The 23,357-nt window shown below is 54.2% G+C and overlaps 8 protein-coding genes across 8 annotated transcripts; 5 read left to right on the top strand and 3 right to left on the bottom strand.

The window, feature by feature from the left end:
* Window positions 1-2,899: 2,899 nt before the first annotated feature.
* Window positions 2,900-4,244, bottom strand: TRIREDRAFT_102964 (uncharacterized protein; the record flags this gene model as incomplete). Its single annotated transcript, XM_006961259.1, has 6 exons — window positions 2,900-2,985; window positions 3,036-3,213; window positions 3,267-3,385; window positions 3,450-3,744; window positions 3,814-4,122; window positions 4,194-4,244. 6 exons carry the CDS (start codon window positions 4,242-4,244, stop codon window positions 2,900-2,902), a joined length of 1,038 nt encoding a protein of 345 aa, XP_006961321.1.
* Window positions 4,245-4,731: 487 nt separating this feature from the next.
* TRIREDRAFT_1999 (uncharacterized protein) lies at window positions 4,732-5,116 on the bottom strand (the record flags this gene model as incomplete). The annotated part of the gene is made up of 2 exons (XM_006960879.1): window positions 4,732-4,941; window positions 5,015-5,116. The coding sequence occupies 2 exons, from the start codon at window positions 5,114-5,116 to the stop codon at window positions 4,732-4,734; spliced, it is 312 nt and encodes a 103-aa protein (XP_006960941.1).
* Window positions 5,117-5,670: 554 nt separating this feature from the next.
* Window positions 5,671-6,327, top strand: TRIREDRAFT_53254 (uncharacterized protein; the record flags this gene model as incomplete). Its single annotated transcript, XM_006961703.1, has 3 exons — window positions 5,671-5,751; window positions 5,836-6,050; window positions 6,105-6,327. 3 exons carry the CDS (start codon window positions 5,671-5,673, stop codon window positions 6,325-6,327), a joined length of 519 nt encoding a protein of 172 aa, XP_006961765.1.
* Window positions 6,328-7,151: 824 nt separating this feature from the next.
* TRIREDRAFT_119806 (uncharacterized protein) lies at window positions 7,152-8,281 on the top strand (the record flags this gene model as incomplete). Its single annotated transcript, XM_006961702.1, has 2 exons — window positions 7,152-7,664; window positions 7,733-8,281. Exons 1-2 carry the CDS (start codon window positions 7,359-7,361, stop codon window positions 8,279-8,281), a joined length of 855 nt encoding a protein of 284 aa, XP_006961764.1. The 5' UTR covers window positions 7,152-7,358.
* A 1,215-nt stretch (window positions 8,282-9,496) lies between these two features.
* Window positions 9,497-10,649, top strand: TRIREDRAFT_102960 (uncharacterized protein; the record flags this gene model as incomplete). Its single annotated transcript, XM_006961701.1, has 3 exons — window positions 9,497-9,850; window positions 9,891-9,911; window positions 9,999-10,649. The coding sequence occupies 3 exons, from the start codon at window positions 9,497-9,499 to the stop codon at window positions 10,647-10,649; spliced, it is 1,026 nt and encodes a 341-aa protein (XP_006961763.1).
* Window positions 10,650-11,260: 611 nt separating this feature from the next.
* TRIREDRAFT_1997 (uncharacterized protein) lies at window positions 11,261-13,853 on the bottom strand (the record flags this gene model as incomplete). The annotated part of the gene is made up of 5 exons (XM_006960878.1): window positions 11,261-12,229; window positions 12,284-12,818; window positions 13,017-13,018; window positions 13,103-13,465; window positions 13,521-13,853. The coding sequence occupies 5 exons, from the start codon at window positions 13,851-13,853 to the stop codon at window positions 11,261-11,263; spliced, it is 2,202 nt and encodes a 733-aa protein (XP_006960940.1).
* Window positions 13,854-18,368: 4,515 nt separating this feature from the next.
* On the top strand, window positions 18,369-19,077 carry TRIREDRAFT_54850 (uncharacterized protein; the record flags this gene model as incomplete). Its single annotated transcript, XM_006961700.1, has 3 exons — window positions 18,369-18,474; window positions 18,562-18,700; window positions 18,786-19,077. Coding segments are annotated over 3 exons (537 nt in total), but the record flags the coding sequence as incomplete, so codon positions are not given.
* A 2,802-nt stretch (window positions 19,078-21,879) lies between these two features.
* Window positions 21,880-23,135, top strand: TRIREDRAFT_102957 (uncharacterized protein; the record flags this gene model as incomplete). Its single annotated transcript, XM_006961699.1, has 4 exons — window positions 21,880-22,424; window positions 22,483-22,589; window positions 22,647-22,778; window positions 22,831-23,135. 4 exons carry the CDS (start codon window positions 21,880-21,882, stop codon window positions 23,133-23,135), a joined length of 1,089 nt encoding a protein of 362 aa, XP_006961761.1.
* Window positions 23,136-23,357: the final 222 nt, after the last annotated feature.

The raw sequence follows: 23,357 nt of genomic DNA, 5'->3' as shown, positions 1-23,357 counted from the left end.
GTTGGCGGGCTTGAGCTGGCTGAAGAAGGAGGTGTCCTTGTCTCTGTGCTTGTCCTTGTGGGGGGCGCGGTGGTTGTGCATGAAATCAGAGTTGATGACGCCCTCTCACGTCGGGGGGAGACTCTGCATAGAACTTGTTTTGACTTGATATAAGAGAGCGACGAAGAGTTGTGGAAATGAGCGGCTGACTGGGAAGTGGAATAAATAGGATGGAAAACAGAAATGCTAGCACACAACTAGAATTCCCAAGAGAATAATGAATGAATGACACACAATGAGTGAGGAACAAGAGAATTGTCGGGGGTCCGGGGCGCGGAAAGGACCACCTTCTTATACATTCAGAAAGAAGATGGCTCTTCTCGCGAGAAGCTTTGCGACCCTCTTTGGCTTGCGTGTGGGGGAGGAAGAAGAAAAGAGGGAGAAAAGCTGGGAAAAGAGACGGGATCCACTATTTGTACCTTGTTGTTGCAGACACAGTTCCAGCAGGTAAAAGGTAAAAGATACATGATTTCAAGCTGCAGCGTCAATCTCGAGGCCTAGGAGGCGACAATCAGGTCTGGCGTCCATTTTCTTCTTGTTTTTGGGGGTCTGTCTCAGCCACGGCGGCCGCCAGCGAAGAGCAGCGGGGGTACACAGTACTTGGGGACGCCATGTCCACGCCGCCGTGCTGGAGAGTTGCAGACACCTGCACTTTGCGGTACTGTATCTTTTTTTGGTCTTTGGAGAGGGGGGTGCGTGGTTGCGTGTGGACGATGGATGATGCAGGACGACATCACCAGACTGGGCCAATGGCAGCAGTCGGCCAGGTGACTTGGCCGGGAGCCGGAGTCAGCATCCAATTGGAGCTGCGTGTTCCCCTCCCCTCTCCTCCAACGGCTTGTAATGTACGTAGTTACTCCTCGTCCCGTCACGGGCAATCTTTGGGGGGGCACGAGAGGACGGAGATACATGCGGTACCAGGTATCTATGCACTCGCCAATAGGGACGACGCTGAGTAGGCAATGCGGCAAGCCAAATCACTGGGCAACAAGTGTCGTGAAGAAAAGAGCACGCCCGGTAACGGTGCCGAATCAGAGACATGTCTCATCCCCTCTTTGCTCGCAGGTGGCCATTCACGTGTACAGGTAATGCTCGGATGTAGCCATTCATACCTACGCACATGTCGACTTACATACAGCCATTCAAGCGTACATGTTGACTCGACGTACATACAGCCACTCAAAAAGTACATATCAACTCGCATTCGGCCACTCAGTGTACATCCCGACGCACATATTGCCACTCCCAATGCAATGTACATACAGCGACCTCGCATGTAGCCATTCATACGTACATGCGACTCTGCAACATGCTTCCCCCCGTACAGCGCCGTACAGTAAGTACATCGAATAGAACAAGCCGGATAGGACAAAACTCGGCCATCTTGTCGCCTCCCTAAGGTCCCCCTTCAAATTTCCCAGCTGTACGCACGCTCTTGATTCCCGTTTCTGTACTTCTTTACCGAAACTTACTCAGGTAACGTGCCATGACGAGCTCCCTTTCGTCCTTTTACCCTTATGTCCTTTTTTTTTTTTTTTTTTTTTTTTTTTTTTTTCTGCTCTTCGCTTTGCCTCTTGTTCTCTCATCACGCTTCAGACGCAAGACAAGCAAAAAAAAACCCCAAGACCTCAAGTCCTACATCCCACCTGAGACATGCAACTGCCCTGAAATCCTGCACACACAACACTGCCTAAACGTGCAGTACTAGCACTTGTGCCGTTAAGGTACCTACAAAGGCAAGAAATGCACTGAAGCCCAAATATAGCACGATACGCACATCCCTTGCCATCGAAGCGACCCACTCACTACAACAGCTCCCAAGCTGTTTGAATTCTTCCGTAGTATAGTGGTCAGTATGCAAGCTTGTCACGCTTGAGACCCGGGTTCAATTCCCGGCGGGAGAGAAGAAACCGCCAGCTTCGATAATCTTTTTTTTTTGCCCTTTTTTCTTTTCTTTCTTTATTACGTACTACTACTATCTTACCTCTGTTATCCAATCATCGTCACATATTACCTACACCACTGCATGCATGCAGTCAGTCCCCTAAATCTTGCTTTGCTTTCTTGTGCATGTCCCCCTCATACTAGGTAGGTAGCATGGATGCGCTTCCGTCAGACGCTCTCTGAGAGAACTGGGAGACTCTCCCCTGCGGTATCTCTACCACGTGGTCCCCGCCAAATCCCCTTCCACCATTGCAGGCACAAGGTACTGGGTACCTGTGACGTGTCCCGCGGTGAGGGGTTCAGTCAGTCAGTCAGTCCGGGCAATTCAATCCCAGAAACCGAGGCACTGCAACTGATTGAGAGTGACTGACTGACTAACGGATCAACTGCTTCGCCTCGCCCCGAACCGCCCACGGCAACGGTTCCGGTCCAAACGCCAGCTGCCACGCATGCCCTCCGTCTCTCCCAGTGACCAAACGTTTGGCTTGACAAACAAACAGCCTGACAAACCGTCGACGTGTTCCCCCTTCCACCATCTCCGCCCGCCTCTAGTCTGTTTCATCCCCTCAACCCCTCCCTCTACTTCAGTCCCCCAGGGTGAGACCGAGATACGATACATGCGAGCATCGCATCGCGGCAGCGCCAGAAGACCACGGATTGGTTCTAGTCAGGAACGCGAACACCTTGAGATTGCTTCTAGGTTAAGAGTATGCTCTAGACTGCTCTCCCCCCACAATGACAGCGCATCAGTGCGGCTTTTTCATAGGACGGCCACGATTTAAACACGGCCGCCGACCATCGGCCAGGTCCCTTGATGCGTCACTCTACCAAAAGGAAGCCTCCGATTCCTCCCAAGCAACAAGAGTCACGATCGTTGCTCCGTTATTACCCCTCCTCCGTCAGCTGTCTGGTGTGTCTAGGCCCCCAGAGCGTCCTGGACAATGACGTAGGGTCGGATCAGCGACTCCCGCACGCCAACGAAGCCCTGCATGAAGATGAGGGCTGTAGCCATTGTTAGCCGCCGTCCACCAGCACCAGTTGCAGGGCCTTACCAATAGGGGCCAGCAGCACGAAGCCGATGCTGTATGCCACCACCGCTTCTGTCGAGCCGACCTGGGCCGCGTCCAGGAAGAAGAATGGCCAGACGTCGGTGGCAGCGTGTCCAATGAAGGCCCAGCCAATGTACAGGGCAGCAAATACCAGGAGGGCGAAGAGATAGCCGCCGATGCCCTGCGCCCACGTCAGTATCGGCTGCAGCGGCTAGACTGCCTACCACCACTCACATTGGGGCGCCTGATGCTGTTGAGGAAGAGCACCTCGGTCACCATGATGCCTGGCGTGACCGCGTACAGGTTGATGAGGACAAAGGCCCGCAGCCACCCCTCGCCAAAGATGTCACTGACTGCAAGCTCGTGTCAGTGTGCGCCTCCTTCTTCTGCCATCTCAACGTGGAAGGATGTCCCTACATGGGCCAGCAAGTGTCATCGCTGTCGCATCCCATAGCTTGACTTGGTCAGGACATCCTTGGCTGAACAGCCCCAAGACAACGTGCACCAGATCATGCGGCCGCGTGACGAACCAGTATATCGCCGAGTTCATGAAGGAGTAGGCGACGGTAACAAAGTAGAACAAGGTGAAGTAGAATTGGTAGCGCGCGTTGCCCAGGTCTCTGGGCAAAGACATGAGCCTGATGATGGCATATTCAACCCGTCCATCGACGTCGTCGGCATCGGGATAGTACAGGTGGGTGAATGTCCATGACTGTAGAGGTCAAGGTTAGATATGCAGAGCACGTCTTGTTGATTCGACGCATCGATGCATATGACCTACGAATGTGACTACAAAGTACCAGAGAACCAGCCCAAAGCTGATGATGGGGAACTCGAAAAAGAGCCGCCAGTTGGTTGCCGTTTGGGCTAGAGTTGAGAAGCTGGGGTCGTTTGGGTCAGATCCGGGATCGTTGGGGTCCAAGTCTCCAGGATCGGATGGGTTTCCGTTGAGAGGCGGATTCGTCAGCTCATAGTTCAAGATGAGGATAGCCGCGACAGTGAGATAGGCGAGGATGGAGCCGCGGATAAAGGAGAGCACATTTTGCGGTATGAGGGACCATGGGGAATGGCTGGCGCGTAGGAAGACGGGCTGGATGGCAGCTCATTAGCAGCGAATCTCTCTCTATCTGTCTCATGGCTGTGTGGACCGTATGCACTTACATGGTCTTGGATCAAGGCCGGGCGGTTGCCGAGCAGAGGCGCTGTATCCATTGTTGGTGTAGTATGATCAACACGATCAGGAGTTATGGAAGGGAAAAAAAAAAGACGGGCAACTTGTTACTGATACTTGATAAAGCTCGCGTTCAGCCGAACTCGTGGCAGGGGATGGAAATATGAGGAGAATATGCGATAGGTCCGAGTACACGCAGTGAGAAGGAGTATGTAGAAGGCACCGAACGGTGATTGATGGTAACTTGCAAAGGTGTTTTGGTCTGCCCGGGGCAACGGGACGGTCAGGCAGATGTGAGGGCTCGAACTAGGAAAGAGAGCTGCGATGGCATCGACGTAAGGCATGGAAGGCTCAAAGGCACGACATCTGTCGTGGAAGGCGAGCTTCAGCTGCTGAATTGTGTTCCGTATTCCACGATATTCCTCGATTTAATTTACAATATGTGTACAAGACTCGCAGTCGATCGTCCCCCTCGGTGTTACCTACTACGCAGCAAGTGAACTCGATTGACATCAACATTTACAACCTTCAGTCGCTCCTCTTCTGAGAACTCGCCGCGCCCTCCTTCTGCATGCCCTCGCAGCCAGTCAGCTTGCCCGCCCACTCCTCAGCCTTTCCGTAGCCCTGGTTCGGATCCCTCTTGTCGGCGGCCTTTCTCATTGCGTCGACGGCGGCTGCTTTGTCGTGCTCTCCCGAGGCGGACCAGGCCTGCGAACCGCTGATGCTGCCAATGGTGGACTGTGCGTGAAGAGATTTAGCAGATGTCATTGAAATTGAAGTTTGAGCTTTCATCGGGTGGGTTCGTTCATACCTCCCCCACGCCCTTGATGTATTGCGCATGAGCTCCCACCAGACTGGGATTCTGCTGGTTCTGGCTCTGGTTTGTGTTGTTGTTGTTGCCGCTGCTGTCCATGGTTGCGATGCTTGGTTCAGGGTAGTATGCGATTGGTATGGGGAGATGCGGTGGTTGAGCTTGGATTGAGCAATCTCTGTTTGCTTGTTGTGTCCAGTAGCGAAGAGAGTCAAGTCAGAGAGTCAATGCCTCCTCTACATGATTTATACTCTCCATTCCAGCCTCTGATTACAACCGATGACATACACGCGCAATGGCTTCCTGGTCCATGACATCAGATCTGGTCCCCGCAGATCGAACTCCAGAATCCCGAAAATGACAAGCAACAGCCACAGGGAGTACGTACCGATGCAAGCTGCAAGCTGGGGGTGGACCCGGCTTGCTTATCGCAGCGTGTGATTGGTCGATACGCGCCAAATAGCCACCATGTCCAGATCGCCCGAAGCTCAAGATCGTGGCATCAATTGGACCAGAATCTGACCAGAGGCATTCAGTTCGATCTTGCTACTACATAGGTAGCAAGTAAACAGACAAACACCAACAAAACGGCTTGTCTGGCATCTCGGCTGCTTCACCATTTTTTTTTTAAACTGCTCAAGAGTCCAGACGTGACAATGTTTGCAGGCCTCCAGAACCCGCGCAGCTTGGCCGCCCAGCTCATGAACTTTGGGCTGGTGCTTTCCACGGCTTTCATGGTGCGTTGCTGCTACACTCCGTCACGTACCCTCTAGCACGGCGCAAGATGCGCTGGAAACAGATCGATCTGACTGTGCAATTAGATGTGGAAAGGCCTGTCCATCGTCTCCGACTCTCCCTCCCCCATTGTCGTCGTCCTCAGTGGCAGCATGGAGCCGGCGTTCCAGCGAGGCGACCTGCTCTTCCTGTGGAACCGCCAGCTGCTCAGCGAGACCTCGGTCGGCGAAATTGTTGTCTACAACGTCAAGGACAAGGACATTCCCATTGTCCACCGGATAGTGCGCAAGTTTGGCCATGGGTAGGTGAAGCTTTGCCCTCTGCGACAGTCTGCATCTGCTTACTCTTCCGACAGCGACAAGGCGAAATACCTGACGAAAGGAGACAACAACGTGGCGGACGACACTGAGCTCTTTGCCAAGGGCCAGGACTACCTCGAACGGTCTGATATGATTGGCAGTGTGGTTGGATACATCCCTTTCGTGGGCTACGTCACGATCCTGCTGTCAGAGTATCCCTGGCTGAAGACGGTTATGCTGGGCATAATGGGCCTCATGGTGGTGTTACAGCGAGAATAAAGATATAAAGGTGTCCAATTGATGGCGAATGAGAAGAGATGTCGGACCGCAGCCAAGATGCAAGGATGACCGGTATGCAAAGCACTTTGGATTCATGCGTGACGTGTGCTGAATGTCTTCTAGGTGTCTTGCGGGCCTGAAGCATATGAATTGAACCATGATGGCTTTGAGCACTTATGCCTCGATGAGACGGTACTCGAAGGCTGTCGGCTTGATTTGCATAGGCGGCCATCAGGATTCCGCGATGACCCCTCGGATCATATAGCGAGTGCTGGGAACGGAAGAGCACTCCCAGGAGTTGTAGACGACGGGCTTTGCCATTCGAGCCCTCATCTTTCAAGTGCTGCGCCATTTGCGACGCAGACTCGATACTGAATGCGGCGGGGATGATGTCTGCCTTGCCCGAGCGACGGCAGATGTTTCACTGGTTTTGGGTTATTCAACTTTGTGCCTCGGCCTCGAGAAATGCTCCTTGAGTGAGGCATTGCCGCACAGACAAGAATCATGTTACTACTAGTAGCAGCGGCTAATACTGTACTGCTGTGCGGCACATGGGAGCGGCTGGCCGAGGAGGTGGGCTCATGGATGTGGATCCTGCTGGCCGCCTTGGAGTCGAGGATTTTGCCTAGACCAACAGACAACACAGGGGGGTGCCTTGACCAAATTTCCCATCTGCTGCAGACACAGCCGCGCCGGTGTTTGGGTGGCGACGTCGAATTTAGTATATTAGCCTTGGCGCTCGCCCTTTTGCCTGGATCGCGGTTGTAAGTTCTTTTTGCTGCAGCCGCTCTCTTGTCGTTCGTTTCGGTGCCGAATCCTGCACCACGTCTCACGCTCGCTTTGTGCCGTTTTCTGGTTACATTCAGTCGTTATTGAAAGGGAACCGTTTGTTTTTTTTGCGTATTATCTGTCGAGTCCTGAGGCTATCGCGGTTCATATTCGCCACACTTTTCAGTCGACTTCTTGATTCATACAACTCTTGATCAGCTCACATTCGATACCGCTCGCTACCATTCAGAGAATCTGTCGCCATGGCCTCCCAAGAAACTCCCGAAATGGCACAGAAAACGGCTCAGACGACCACGGTTCCTGTGGCGCCCGCTCCCGCGCACTCTCTTCCTCAAGAGCTGGCGGCTGCCGGATACCAGCCTTACTACCAGCCTTATCCAGGCCAACCAACTGTTGCGCCTACTCCGGCCGAGTCAACCAAGGGTGCCTACACGAGACTCGGATTCCACGGCGTCGTCGTTGTCTTGGGCGCCATCGGCCTGGGCGTGTCTTTGTCGTCTCTCGGGGGGGATGAGGGCTACGGCATTGGTGCTGCCGCAGCTCCTGGTGTATGTTGTCTCCTTTTTTTCCGCTTCTCCCACAGCCAACGCTGCTGGACTAACAATGACATCTCCAGGCCGCTGCCTGTCTCGCTTGGAGTCTCGCAGAACTCATCACCAGAGCGGTGCGTAAATGGAAAGCCGGCATCCACCCGGGCGCGCACGTGGGCATCTGCCTCATCCTCTGGCTCTTGACGGCCATTATGGGCGGCAGCCTGTCGGCGTTTGTCGCCCTGAACGACGTCTCGGACCGGGACGAGGAGAACTGCATCGTCAACACGTACGACCGGTACGGCAACCTGCACACGTACGACGAGTGCGACGACTACTACGTGCACTACCCGCGGGGCAAGGCGCTGGGCGGCGCGGTGATTACGTGCATGCTGTTCGCCATTGAGTTTGGGCTGTTCGTGGACGCGTGCGTGAGGACGCACAGGCGGAACACGGCCAAGGCGAGGCCCGTCATGGTGATTGCGCAGCCGCAGAACTGGGGGCCCGCGACGCAGGGTTGGCAGCCGATGCGGAACGAGGCTTCGACGGACGGTGTCCAGATGCCTCCTGCTGCTGCTGCTGCTGCTGGTGCTCGTGGACAGGAGCCGGTGAAGGAGTATTATGCTCCTGCTTAAGGGGCTGGCTCTTGGCGAAGGAATGAGATGCTACTCTAGGTATGAAGGGGACGCGAGAATGTGAGAGGAGGTGGTACTATGGATGTAATGGGCTTGGGCGGGTTTGATGTCTTGTTTGATATTTACTGGCGATATGATTCTACGAAGAGCGATTAGACCACGTACCAGCTATAATGACGATGCTACAATCTTGGACTCTTGCATTTTGAGCATCTCTTTCTCTCTCTGCCTCTCTCTCCCTCTCTGTTCTATTCAGCTCACTGTTGACAATCGACCTCTTCTTCGCTCTTCAGCCCAATGGGCGTCTTGCTGCCTATCAATCCCTGCATTTGACTCCATCTTACAAACCCCTGGTACGTGTAAAAAAACTTACATAGAGCCGGATACCCCTGGCTCCTTTCCTAAATAGGTAATGCCCGAAAAATCACGAGATCCACTTTCGTCCTTTCGGCACTTTCTCTGCAGCCAATGATGGTCGAGGAGCGGAATTTGGACCAATCGCCTTTTGCGCTGCGCTCTGATGGACCGAGGCCGGATTTGACAGGGGTCAGGGATAGCTTAAACGCTTGTCTTGGAAATCCTAGGCGAACAGATTCAGGTTCTGTCTGACTCCGACATTTGGCGTGCAAAGTTGGTGCAATGAATGCAGGGCGGGACAGCCTGCCTTGCCTGCCTAGTTTTTGTTAGTTCGATGCTGTCTTTTAATTAGCGATACGCTCCTTGCTGTCAAGTCTAGACCAAGCTGAGCCTGTCCTGATTCATGGGTCATGGTATTAATGCGCTTTGTCATCTTTACCTCTGATCGTTCGTTTGGCGGATAGGCGAGAGAGAGAGCCATTGTCCGCGGGTTCGAGCTGACTTCTTTTTTGTTCGCTGTTTTCTCTTCTCCCTCAATCTTGCGTTGCGCTGTTTGCTCTTGCGTCGCTTGGGTGGGTTTTTTGCATTGCTTTTTCTCGTTCCGGGCGCTCGACGGCTAGAGTCGCGATAGCCTCTTTGAAGAGTTGCTTGACGTCTCTCCTGCTCACTTACGGCCCTTTGCGTTGCTTGCGACAACCTCACTCGTTTCATCTCGACTCCATCGTCAATCTCGTTCGTTGCGAATCTGAGGACACAACTCTCTAATTAGACATCGCTGTCTTGACAAGTCCTCACGACAACTCTACGAAACCTCAACAACCCCGAATCCAGCCTCAACCACACAAACCGACACCCACAATGGCTTCCTCCTCTTCCACCTCTCAACAACAGGGACAACCTCCCCCAGCCCCCCAAACTACAACAGCAACAACAACGCAAACCGCTCCTCAACCGCCTCAACCAGTCCACGCCCCCGCCGGCTTCCAGCCCCTCGTCTACGACGCCCGCAACGCAATCCCCTATGCCCCAATCCCCCTCCCGCAGCAAATCTTTGAGACGCCTGAGCCCGAACCAAACAGGCCCTGGGAACTCACCAAGACGGCGCTCCAGGTCCTGTCCGTCGTCCTCGGCGCCACGGGCGTCGGCCTGGGCTTCAGCACGCTCAAGTACGAATACTTTTACGCCACGGTCCTCATATCCACCATTCCTCCCGTAAGCCCCCCCCCCCCCCTGACACTCCTACCTATATCAGACACAACAAATATCTGACAATGTATGTGGGAAAAAAAAAAAACAGTGCATGATTGCCCTCGTCTGGTCCCTCGCCGACCTCCTCGTCCGCCTCCTCCGCCGCCTCAAGCGCGGCATCCACCCAGGCGCCCACGTCGCCCTCAGCCTCATCATCTTCCTCCTCGGCGCCATCCTGCCCGCCCTCTTCGGCCCCTGGTTCCAGGACTCGTGGAACGGCTACGGCTCTGGGTCTGACTACCCCTGGCAGGACTGCTCCAACGTCTACGACCCCACGACCCACCGATACGTGTACACGTGCACCGACGACGACGACGCGCGGAGGCGCTATCTCAAGGAGAAGAAGGTGGCCATGGCCGCGGCCGTCATCACGTTCATCGTGGCCGTGATGCATTTCGGCTTGTTCGTGGGCGCGTGCGTCGATACGGATAGGGTCAATCGCGTGGCCAAGAGGCCGATTTACGTGGTTGCGCCGCCGCCGCCGCCGCAGATGATGCAGTGGCAGCCTGTGCCCCAGACGATGCCGCAGCAGCAGTATCAGCAGTATCAACAGCAGTATCAGGCTCCTATGCAGCAAACTCCCATGCAACAGGCCCCCCTTCAGACTACCGCTCAGCCTCCAGCCCAGGAAACGCCCCAGACAGAGACAGAAAGCCAGAGCAGGGACAAGGGCAAGGGAAAGGCCACGGACAAGGGAAAAGGCAAAGAGCCTATGCGGGATCCCATCGTGGAGGAGGATGCGCCCAGTGGCTCTCAAGCGTGAGAGAAACATGGTAATGAGTCAAGAAGTGATTTGGGAGTTTGGGGAGAGGACTCACGAGATATGGCGATTCTGGTACAGCGTACGAGACCGAGGGTTGCATATTCCCAGTATATAAAAGGAAGATACCCATACATTTCACGAGACTCGACGCTTGCGTGTCTCTCTCAGTTGCACATAGAGAAGCGAACGATACATACCAGCTAATCATAGTAATTAATACCACAACTTCCGGCATATCAGTCCAAGAGAAGAGCTTATGGCCTTGCTACCTACCTATGAAAGGAGCATCATGAGACAAGAGCATGCGACCATACTATGAACCATACACTTATTTCAACAAGAGAAGAAAACTATCTAAGTATGAAACTCAAAGATACGCAAACAAGAAAATTAGAGTGCAAAATCCCAACATCGCCAAAATCCTCAAGCATGGGTATATCTAAGGGGTCGTGGCGTCGTCATTTTGTTCCCCTTGTCCAATCACTGCCCAACAGACCCTGAAAACAGCTCCGTCTCCAAAGCAAAATAAGAAAAATCAACAGCTCACAGCCTGACAACAAAGACTGCAAAGCAGCGTTGCTTCCCAACCCCCTTTACTATCACTGCGACCCCTACGCATCATCCGAATCCTCCCACCGCCGGGCCACCAGCCTGCGTATCTTCTTAGGACTTCCAGGCCCTACCCCAGCCCTCGACCCGTCGCTAATCTTGATCCGCTCAAGCTTCCTCCCAAGGGTTGACACGGCCAAGTTGTCGTGCTTGCTCGAGGGTCCGGCCGGCATCGAAAAGTCCTCCCTCTCCTCGAGCGGCTTGCGCTTGCTGGGACTGCGGCTCGAAAGCTCCCTCTTGAGGATCGTGTTCTCCCGCCGCAGCCGCTCCAGCTCCTGAGTCAGGTTCTCCACGAGCACGTTTTCCTTGTCAAAGCCCTCCTCGAATCCAGATTCCAGGCCGCGCTCGAGAATGTCCACCTTGCGGTCCCAGTGCTCCTCGTGGCGCTCCTTTTCAATCTGCATCGAGGCCTTGAAGCGCGCCAGTTCCATGGCAAGGCGCTGCTCGAATTCAATCGCGCACTCTTCCCGCACAGCAGCCTCCATGTCAATCATGCGATCCTCCGTACTAAGGAGGTGAGCCTCGGCCGCAATGCGCGCCTCGCTCTGCACCTCAATCTCGTCGCGCAGCTGCTCAATCTCTTCGCTCATTCGCGCAATCTCCAGCGCGGCAATTTCCATCGTCACCCTTTCCTCCGTGGCATTAACGGGCGAAAAGTGGCTTCTCATGGAGCCGAACCCGGCATTGCCAAACGGCCGCGTGTGCTGCGTCGAGTGTGTCGGGCTCGGCGCCAGCATGTTGACGCTGAACGAGGGCGCGCGAGGAACGGTGACGTCTCGGGCGAGAGCGCTGTAGCGCAGAATCTGGGATGTCGCGTTGAAGTCGCCCAGGGGGTCTGCCGTGACAATCATGATGCCTCGCTGGGGGTTTCGGCGAGGAACGTGGCTGTAGGATCCCGCCGCGGATGGGAACGAGTTGGAGAAGAGAATCTCGGTGAGCTTGCACTGTCTGTACGGCACAATATTGGGCTGCTACAGGTTAGACGACATCTCTGCGACGGCCAAACGGGGCTTCACAAGACTCACCTTGCCAGAGCTGATCTCGCTTTGGCTCTGGAGACACTGTCCGAGATACATGAGGCTCTCGTTAATTTTGCCCGCTTCCACCAGAGTCGCTCCCTGAGTCTTTGCATCCCGCGCCCTCTCGCTTCCCGCCAGATCAACAACCGTCAGCTTGCTGCCGCTCCAAGAGTTGTTCTTCCAGCCAAAGGACCGCTTCTTGACTTCAAAGCAGAAGAAGCCGTGGCTCCTGCTGGAGACGTTGTTGCTCCCCGTGCCAGCTACTCGTCTCTCCTGTAGACCAGCCTCGAGCACCAAGAGGGCTTCTCTGGCATCAGTACACACAACCTTGCGGAGACCGGCAACCACCTTGCGATCGGGCGACAGCTCTGTTGGCTTGTACAAAAGGGGTCGGCGACGGTAGTCCTTGTTGTTCGGCGACTTGCTGGCGGGGGTGAGGAGATCGTAGATGCGGTCGTTGTGAACCTCGTACATGGACACAATGACGACGTATTCGGCGGCGGGATCGCAGGGCACGATAAAGTCGCTGACGTCGGGAGAGCTGGGGAGGGAAGAGAGAAGAGTCGAGTGTCGGCGCAGGGTTCGTCGTTGACTCGTCATGCTTTCGCCCTTTTTGGTCTGTTTAGCTGCTGTTGTCTTTAGGCGACTTGCCGCTGTCAAGGACATGAATGGCCGCTCCAACGCCCGCTTGGGCGGTGGATTCCCGGTAACCGTATTGAATCTGCCTATATCCACAGACTGCTGTGTAGGGCGATTCTCCTTGTCCGGTTGCTGCGGCCCCTTGGGCTTCAGCGTGTCTTCATCAGATTCTCCAACAGGCCTGACACTTTTCGGGCTTGTGACGTCTGAATCCGGAAAGGAGCCGGGCATTTGCTGCGCCTTGGGGCGCATTTTGCTGGGAGTGGTTGTCTGGGAGGACGAGAGGGTGGTTGGCTTGTTTCGTACCAGCATTGGTGTGCTTGATCGGGAGCCGGAGCCGCGGTACGTCGCCCCCTGATCAGAGTTCATCGTGTCGAGAAAGTAGGGCGCCGTGACGAGCGTGGCTTCCGAGGCATCGCAGGCTTGGAGAGAGTCGAGCGTGGGCGACTGGGCGGACTCGACCATGTTGTCGATGATGGAGCGGAAGATGACGTCGATGGCCAGCTGGGCGAGGCCGCGCTGGTTACGGCTGCCAAGGATCGTATGCGTCTACCCCTGAGGTTAGATGGACACAGCCAAACACCTCGCACCGCCGCCTGCGTACCTTGCCTGAGCCGGTGACACCAAGCGTGGCCACGACGGCATCCGTGCCGTCGCCGCCCTGAGGCGCCAGCACGCCCTCGATGAGCGACGACGTGTCCGTGCAGTGGAAGACATCGAGCTGGCTGGCGTCCTCCTCAAAGACCTGCGTGAAGCCAAACCGCTCAATGGCCCTCCGTCGATCCGCGGGCGGGTTGAGCGTGATGTGGGACGGGTGCACTTTGTCGTGAGGGTCTTCGACGTGGAGAATGGGCTCGGTCTGGGGCGCGCCTGGATACGGGGGTCGCAGTCGGAGATAGACCTCGAAGAGCTTCTGGGTGATTGAGCCTGGCTCCATGGCGACGCGACGGGAGGTCCGCCTGTGGCGACGAGAATTGCTAGAGCAAAGAGAAGGATGATATGATATAGCGATGATATGGTAAGTAGCGTAGTAGTAATACTAGTAGATGTTTGCGCTGATGATGGCTGGGGATCTATTAGACCAAGATGTGTAATGGGGAAAGTGATGATCCTTGAAGATACCTAAGGTATGTAGGGGTTAATCTTCTAATTTTGTACCCACTGTTTACTTGTTGCCGCATTAGGTGACCTCGCTGCCCGGCAACGCCAAGGCGGAGGTCTCGTAATTTGACGGCCCCGCTTATTATCCGCGCGGCTGAACTCTGGCAGATGGCAGCTGGAGCTGGAACAATGGGGGTCCGCGATCCGGCGGGATGGAAAAATGATTCACCCCCACAATTCCAGCCTCAGGTTGCAAATGTGAAAAGATACCTAGTACAGCAGCCTCGTACACGTACCTGTCCGGTCCCGAAACGGCCCGGCGCGAGATACGTACCTAGGACAAGAGGCCAACCAAGCCAAACCAAGCTTGAGGCTGCCGCCTGGCTCCACCCCCTCAATCTCCCAATCTAGGACTTCTCCTCACTCTCTCCCTCTCTCTCGCTTCCTCGCTCTTACACTGCATGTCCTTTGACAGTTTCAGCCTCGAGCGTCTCCTTCTCCTCGTCCGCGACCACAGAGAATCTTCTGGCACCTTCTCTTCTCATCCACGACCGTCGCTGCTTTTCAATCCTCGCCCTGAAACGATCGGCCAAGGGCGCGCCGTGCTTATCAAGTACATGATGCCCGTCATTAGGCAGACTCACCAACCGCTCAACTGGATTGGATAATGACGCCTAGCGTTTGAGGAACCATGTCCCTCCAAGACACCTGACCATCAAAGATGCCGGCTGCAACTCGTCCTGAGCCTTGCCCTCTTGGTTTTGCCACTCTGTCTACTTTCTACCTCGACAAGCGGGCCGTCTTAGAGAATGAGCTGCGTTCAATTCATTACTACCATTACGGAGACTGAAAGCGGTTACAGGTCGCTGATTGCGAAGCACGAGAATCCTTGCAATGAACTCAATCAAATCACTCAGCCAGAAACGCCACACGCCATTGCCCAACGTTGGTCACCAGCCCTCTGCCCACCTTTTCCTTTCTTCCGACCTCTGTTCAACTTGTTCTACGCCGACTTCATCCGCTCAATGTATGCCATTGCATATTCCACTGCCATTGGTCAGTATCACCACGCAAGTGAATGCTCGCACCATCAGAGGCAACCTACATTGAGTCTCCATTTTCTCGGGGCCTGCCATGTGCCAGGTCTCGTTGATTCTGCCCTCCTCATCGACGCAGCAGGGACAGAAGACGAAGTGGGTGGGCAAAGGCGACAACTCAGGCATCGGCAATAGCCGGTCCCTTGGTGTGCTGGGTGCGATGGAGATGCTATCCCTTCTGCTGCGAGTGCTTTGAGAGGCGTCCTCATAGTTGTAGGAGCTTCCAGCAAAGACTTGTTGCTGAGGTGAGGCAATTGGCTCGCACCATGCGCCAAAACCCTGAAGGTCTCGACTTGTGTGTGAGCCATGGGTACGAGGCACAAGCTCAACCTGGCCACGGCGGTAATGGAAGTCTTCTGGGGGAGGAGAGGGGAGTTGATGTGCTCTGACCCTTCTAGGTCTCACGGCCAAGTCTTGGCTTGTTCCTCTTGATGACACTGATGCTTGGGCTAGGACAGAATCGAGCTCACGTGACGAGCGACGAGAGGAGGAGTGATGATGAACAGCTTCACCCTCCTCTGAGCACCGATGGCGCTTTGTCGAAGGGCCCGAGCGATGCTTGCTATGGCTCCTATGTGCCATGACATTGTCAATGGCGGCAGTGCGAACGCGAGGCTCCATATAGGTTTCGCGAGACCTCTTGGTGTCGGCCCTGCCATAGTCAAGGCTCATGCCAAGCTCCCTCAAGGAAGTCGGCGACCTTCTGTCCACCGCGATGGAACTCATGGTTCAATCAATGGCACAAGGTGCTGTGTGATGATGGTGGCCTCTTGTGTCGAACCTATCCCGAGTGGGGTGGCCGGCAGAGGTGAGGCAGGGAGGTGAGTGACGGCGAGGTGTTGCTTGACAACTAACAGGATGAAGGAGTGCAAGGGGTTCCAACAGCAAGACTCTTGTGAGCTCAGCTCTGAGAGATGTTTCTTGGTTGTTGGTTGATAAGATGTGAGTCGTCGAGGTTGAAGAGGGGAGAGTGATGGGGAGAGGATAGTCGGGGGGAGACTGCTTTTATACCCTGAGGTCCGGAGGAGGGAGCCCCTTGCTCTCGGCCAATGAGAGCCCCCGTCTGGACACTACCTCTCCCGATGTACCATCCTCCTTCTGACATCTCCCCTCCACCTGCAGGCCTTTGTCATCACCCTCACCCGCTCGCACTGCTCCCCAGACATGCTGGCCATCCATTATCTGGTTGCTGCCGTCGCCGGGCTACATAGTCCCCGATATCACGCACGCACAATGCCCTTTTTGGCAACTCACTGTCGCTGGCATAGAGATCCGGTTTGTCTCTGGTTTCATGCAAGAGGAGGCATCGAGCGATGGTCCCCTGGCTGCTGCAACAGTCGACAGGTCTTGACTCTTGCACCCGCGAGCAAGCATGCATGCATATGTCTTGCCTTCTATTCTTGCCTTTTCTGGGTTTTGCGTGCTGTCATTCCCATTTGGCGGCTCCTTCAGGGATATGTTTCCCGTCTCCCCTCAAGTCCTACGCGCTCTTTTGTGCAACGTCGCTAGCTTACGACGCAGCCTCACAAGCTACCTCGCAATGGAATTCTTGGCGGTCGGGGCTTTTCCTAATGTCCATGTCGCTGGTGATGCCAAACTTCATCTGTTGGGGTCATCATCTTGGGACGACGATCACAACCCTGCGTCGTCTACAAGGATGAGGCTTTTCCCTCTTCGTCTTCGTCCTTGAGCCGCCGATTGGCCATAGCCTACGGCGTTGATATCAATGGGCGCCGTTATATCGGTTGACATAGCTGCTTGTACGACTTGTACCTCGTATATCGTATTGCTTCCCAATCCTCCTGCGGATTTAAAACTATGTAGTATACTACTACCTATAAGATATCGTCACTGGTGAACTCGACTTACGTATCTCATAATCCTTTTTGATTCTCAATATCACCACAAAATAAAAGAACTCACATTATTGAAATCGCAAGAGCTATATGCCGCATGTCGGTCGTCAAGACAGCACGTCGTCTCATATGGAGCATCGAGGTTGGATCGGCTGAGTCATCAGCGCTGACTCATCATGCAGCACCCAAGCTCCTTAGTCAGCGCCACTTGAGGAGGCACTTGTGTAGGCCTGCATACGACGACTTCCACGCAATCACGAACCAATTCAATATGTTCGAAACTTGATCCTTCCTCTGAATAGTAAATAATGAGAAATAAAGAATTTTTTCTCTCAAACATGATGGTCTTGATGATGCTGCTGAGAAGAAATCCCTCGAATACATAGCATGTGAAGAGTTGAGGCTCTTTGATAATACTTGGCACTCCACGGTGGAGGCCGCAGCAGTAATTAAGGTAGGTACTTACACACAAGAGGAAAAAACCGGGCAAGACGCAAATGAGACGGGACTCGAAACCAAGTACATAATACCTCTGTGCCTAACAAAGAACGCGGCGGCTAAAGTCAAGGGAAGAAAGCCTGCGCTAATCAAGGATAAAAATAGGCGGGAGAAAGCGGCACGGGAAGCAAGCCACATTGTGGCTTTTCCTGATTCTTTACAAGCAATGCTACAGGGGAAAAAAGAGCGTTAGAAGGAGGAGCGCGTTGATGAGACTCTGGGTGTGGCTGGTAATTGACCTGGACGCGCCGCAGCAAATAATACTTTATTACGGGCAACCTTGAAACTGCTGCTGCTTCTTGTCTTTCTGTCTCTTTTTCAGTTCTTGTGATTTGTTTTGTTTCCAGAACCTGCCTGACTACGTGACAATTAATTGGTTGATCGATTGATTGGGTACATTCACTTTCCATCCTCTGTCATTTCCATTAGGTGGTAAACATGCCCCCAAAGCGAACAAGAGACGGCGGTGATGCGGCCGCAGCTGAACCCATCGCTAAGCGGCGGTCGGCTCGCCAGGCGGCAGCTGCATCAACAAAACAAAGCGAAGACAAAGCTCAAGTGACAAAGGAGGAAAAGAGGGCTACGCCCGCCAAGAAGCCTGCTGCCAGCGGAAAGGAGACCGAATCTGACAAGAAGCCTGAGAGCAAGGCAGCCACAGCGACTGAGAAGAAGAAGAACAAGGACGAGAAGGCCAAGAACAAGCCCAAGAAAAACACCAAGACAAAGAAAGAAGAAGAAGAAGAAGATGAAGATGATACCGACAGGAAGGAAACAAATCCATCAAACCCCAAAAAGCAGAAAGAGGACAACAACTTAGGCTCGAGAGCCGTCTCCGAAGACCCAGACGTCGACTCCATCCCAACAATCAACCCCGACGCCCCTCGCCACCAAGGCGAATGGTACTGGCTCATGAAGGCCGAGCCCGAGACTCGTCTTGAGAACGGCATCGACGTCAGCTTCTCTATCGATGACTTGCGGGCCAAGGATAAGCCCGAGGGGTGGGATGGTGAGCTTCTTCTGCTTTCCTTTTTTTCCTTTTCCTCTGCTGGTGGATGAGTCGAAATGGCTTACTGATGATGTTGAATCAAAACAGGGATAAGGGCGTACGCCGCAAGGAATCATATGCGGAACATGAATGCCGGGGATAAAGCATTCTTCTATCATTCAAATTGCAAGGAGCCTGGGATTGCGGGCATCATGGAGATCGTAAAGGAGTTTTCAGAAGACAGCAAGTCCCATCTTCATATCAACTCCTCACATCACGTAACACACATCACATGGGCAAAGGTCGTTCAATCTGACAAACATCATAGGAAGCGCCCGGCGCCCAGGAACGCCCTACTACGATCCGTCCTCTAGCAAGGACAACGTCCGCTGGAGTCTAGTTCACGTCGAGTTCCGAAAGAAATTCGCCGTACCCATCGGGCTCAAGGAACTTCGCGACCTAGGCAAGCCGGGGGGTCCCCTGGAGAACATGCAGATGCTCAAGCAGAGCCGGTTGAGCGTGAGCAGGGTCAGCAAGGAGGAGTGGGAGGCGCTGTGTGAGCTTGCGGATAGGAAGGCCAAAGATGCTGGGTTGGAGCATAAGACGGGAAAGCTGGTCAAGTAAAGCCCCGTGTTCGACGTTGTAATGGTTGCTGGGTTTGGGTGATTTGGCAAAGGGGTAGTGGAATCGATAGGGGAAGGTTGTGCTCCCATCAGAGGGGAAAGGCTCGTAGGAGACAGGTAAAGTGAATGTCAAGGGATGAGACTCGAGGCAAACAAGTGTGGTGATGTGAAAGTTCTGGACCGTCTTTCAGGTCGCTCATGGCATATCATGGTGCGTTCCATCAGCAAAGTGGCTTCGCATAATCTGCTGAGCGACCTGCTGGTCAGTTTCCTCCTCCTCCTCTTTCCCTTCATGTCTCTGCCGCTGTAACACCATCCCCACAGGAAGAAGCCTTCACACGAGGATTACAGCCCCCGGCCTCTCCCGATGCTGCGCAGATTTTCTCCTTCAGACCGCCTAGTGAAAACTGCTCTGCATATGTTCGTGTATGCCGTCGACAATGTCTGAGACTCAGCCCCCCCGCTCTTCTAGACAGCAGTTGCACAGCTTCTTCTAGCTTCACGACCCTCAGTCATACGCATGCCTTGTAGGCCTCGAACTAGATAGGTCGATGTGCAAAGCCGCGTTGGGTGGCACGGGGTCGGGTGTGATCGGTCGTTTCCTGCGTTTGGCAAAAACCTCAACGGGCGGAAGACAGCAATGAGCTCGCGAGGAGCAGCCAGTGGATGCCCAGAGTAGGCTCTTCAAGCCATGACCCTAGTCGTGGAAACCCGGAGAGGCGCCCATGCAAAATTTGTGCACTCGTCCAACAGGAGCGCTAAGAGATTGAACGCACGATGAGGCCCAATACCGTTTGAGTGGTTGACGGATGCGAGGAGGGTTGCTCTGCTTCATGGCGTGACGGTGGTCGGACTTGGTTGTGTGGTGAGAAAAGAAAACTGACAGACGACCTAAGGGGGGTTCATGTTGGGTTGGGTATGGGGGGCAGTGAGGGTGCGTGTGAAGGGTGAGGTGAATTTGAAGGGTCAAGGGGATAGGGGCGGCTTGGGCATCGGTGCTGTAGGAAAGATGCTGAACCGCCTAGACGCGGTTGATCGCTCATCTCCCAGAAGCTCTCGTTTCTGCCCCCAGCCATTAGCCAAGGCTCGTATAGTCCAGGTTGAAAAGCTTCGACACAGCATCGTGCCAGGGGGTTCGAAAGACACATGAGCCGCTGCCCTTCGGCTTGCACTCGCAAGGCTGGGCTTTCCCCTGTCTGTCCGAGCTCAAATGCAATCGAGATCCAAGAATGCTCTTGACCGACCATCTGCGAGGTCCTGCCTTAGATATAGACGAGTATGTCCCCGATCGATGAGAAGTCATTCACGATGATGCTCCACAATTCCGATTGAAACTTCATCAAGCCTCTGCAGGCATCGGCCGTTGGGGCTGGGATCGAGCACCCTACCTGAACCCGAGGAGAGCATCGGTACTTCCTTTCGCCTCAACTTTGTTCAACCTCAAGCCGAGTGGCACCTCCACCGTGACCCAGGTAGTCATTCCCCCTCCAGTTCGTCTATCTCTGGGGTCGCTCAGGTTGTCAAGTTTGACATCGGCTTGGCATCTCCTCCGGCCCGGGTGCCCAATGATAGTATACCACATCTGCGCCGCTCATACGGCACAGCATACTTCATGGTGTGTTGTGCCACTCGGCTTCGCCTGCCTCGTTCTCCCTTTGAGCTCGTAGAATGATGAAGTAAAAGCAACGCTAGGATGACGTGTCTGTGATAGGGTAGCGCTGTTAGCAAGCGTGTATATAGAGTTGAAGAAAGAATCTGCCCGTGTTCATGATTGAACTTGAGGACGCGATTGGCGGGCTCATAAGGATAGAGTCGCGGCCTCGTTAGAGTGATATTCGGTTGTTATTTAGCTGCATACAGATTCGCAGATATCTTCATGGCAGGTGTGACAGCGTTGGAGAGGGAGCCAGTAGATGCGAAAAATGAAATCCAATTTGGCAAAAACGGATCCGTAGCTCTCTGCCGCTGAAGGGGCTTATTCGGACATGGCCGGCGTATTGGTTCCGTCTGGAGCTGGAGGCGGTCAAATAGGGGGCGAGTCGCCGCCAGTTTATGGTCGATATCGTGATTCCTTCCTTTCCTTTGGTCGCCAGAGCTGTCGGCGTCTTTGCGTAGATTGAACAGCAGGGAAGCAGTTCCAGGCTTGCCCTTTGGAGTTCCTTTTTTTTTCTTCCAACTTAGCAAAATCTTCAACCTTTCTCATCAATGTCGCTTCGGCCATTCTGTCTCAGACCGCCTCCATCTCGTTCATTAGTTCAGTGATACAAGGCCACCCAAGAGACTCCAGAACCACGGGCGAACCACTGTTGCACACGTTTTGGGTGGGCATGCGGTTGAAGTCATCGCCTCTTCACGAGGCAGAGCTGCGCCCACCACCGCATGAGACGAAGTAGAACGGCACTGGCAGCTCTTTAGTGCGCTTGGTGCCACCTTGGGTAACCTCGTGCGGAGATGCGTAGAAGGGCGGTCGGTCGATGTCGTGAAGAATTCAAAATTATGAGAAGGGTCGATGTTGATGCTTGAGATATATTATGCTCGCGCGTCTCCTCCTCTTCCAAGCCTCGATATCATTATCAGGGCAACAACAGAAACATTGCCAGAAACATTGAGAGCCAGTATCAGCATAGCTCACCTAGAGCAAGACCACTTCCCACATATCTCAGCTGTGCCTATCCGTCTCCCCATCATAGATCAGATGGCCATTGTCAAGGTGGCAAACAGGGGTATAGCCCGCCATCTCCTCCCCAAGGCACGCGCTGTGTCGACATCGGCAGTCATTTCGCAGACCGCCGTCGGCCATAGCATGCCTCCAGGCTTCACGGCCAAGGTCGGACGGCTGGAAACATTTACTCTGCCTGAAAGAGTCTCGGGCTCTGTGTCTGACAAGGCCATAGCGGATGCCATGATCGGTGCCTGGCGCCGGGACGGCATCCTGCAAATTGGCATGACCAAGTCACAGCAAAGAGTCTACCAAGCCGCCAGCGCCACCAGCAGGCGCTTCTTTGCTCAACCGCATGCGCGGAAAGAGGCCTGTGTAGACGGCTCGAGCTACTCGGGATACATCGCTTCCGGTGAAGAGATCACCGACGGAGTGGCCGACTATTCCGAAATCTTCACCGTGACCAAGGATCTTCCGCACACCGACAAGCGAGTCGCCCAAGGCTGGCCATGTCATGGGCCATGCCCTTGGCTGGATCAAGAGATGAAAGCCGTCATGAACAAGTACATGGAAGACTTGGCCGTATCGGGAGAGAAGCTCCTGCAGCTCATCGAGATGGGGCTGGATATCCCCACAGGATCTCTCACAAAGTACACAGCCGACGGGTGGCACCACATGCGCGTTCTAAGGTGAATGGCCCTTCTCTCGTAGCACGGTGTAGCCGTGACTGACTGGGTAACTCTGCAGATTTCCGCAAAACAACAGGACCAATGGAAAGGGCAAAAAGGGGCGCGGCATTGGCTCCCATACCGACTATGGCTTGCTTGTCATTGCAGCCCAGGATTCCGTTGGAGGTGAGTAGTTTCATGACACGGTTCGTCGAGTCGCATGTCTAACCAGACGTCCTGTAGGGCTCTTTGTTCGGCCTCCGCGTGATACCGAACGCTTCTCCAACTGGGAAAAGAGTTCCGCTGGCCTCCGAGAAAATGAGGCCGGATGGGTGTACGTGCCTCCCGTTACAGGAACCTTCACCGTCTTTCCAGGTAAGCTTGCCTGTCCCTTTTCAGGAGACTGCAGCTCACAAGCCTTCTTCAGGAGACATGATGCAGTACATGACCAACAACTTTCTGCAATCGACGCCGCATAAAGTCGGGCTCAATGTTAGGGAACGTTTTGCCTTTGCGTACTTTCACGAGCCCAACTTCCGTTCCGTGATTCGGCCGCTCCCTGGCTACAACGCCGGGCAGTCACCCCTTGAGGGCATCCATTATGGCACGCACTTCACCAACATGTTCCTGAGGAACTATCCCGACCGTATCACCACCGCTCGACTTCAGGAGGAGGGGCGGTATCGGCTGCTTGAGTCGAAAGAGCTTCGGGACGACGATGAGCCACTGTGAGAAATCTACGGTGTTTGCGGTCACTGGATGGTTAGCGGGCGCAACTGGGCGCAACTGGATTCTGCCTTGTTCTTGCCCTTGGTCCTTGGTCCTCTTCTGGTTCTTCTTCTTCTTTGTATTTAGATGATGTCTTAGCGGATGCGAGAAATCGGTATTCCGGCTCTTCGACTGGAAGCCGAATACACTTCGACGCATCAGTTTCAGTAGCGCGCAGTGGTACAT

This window comes from Trichoderma reesei (assembly GCF_000167675.1).
Source record: "Trichoderma reesei QM6a unplaced genomic scaffold TRIREscaffold_1, whole genome shotgun sequence".
NCBI classification, from domain to species: domain Eukaryota; kingdom Fungi; phylum Ascomycota; class Sordariomycetes; order Hypocreales; family Hypocreaceae; genus Trichoderma; species Trichoderma reesei.
The sequence above is the reverse complement of the archived record's forward strand: the minus strand, read 5'-3'. Positions and strand labels throughout refer to the sequence as shown.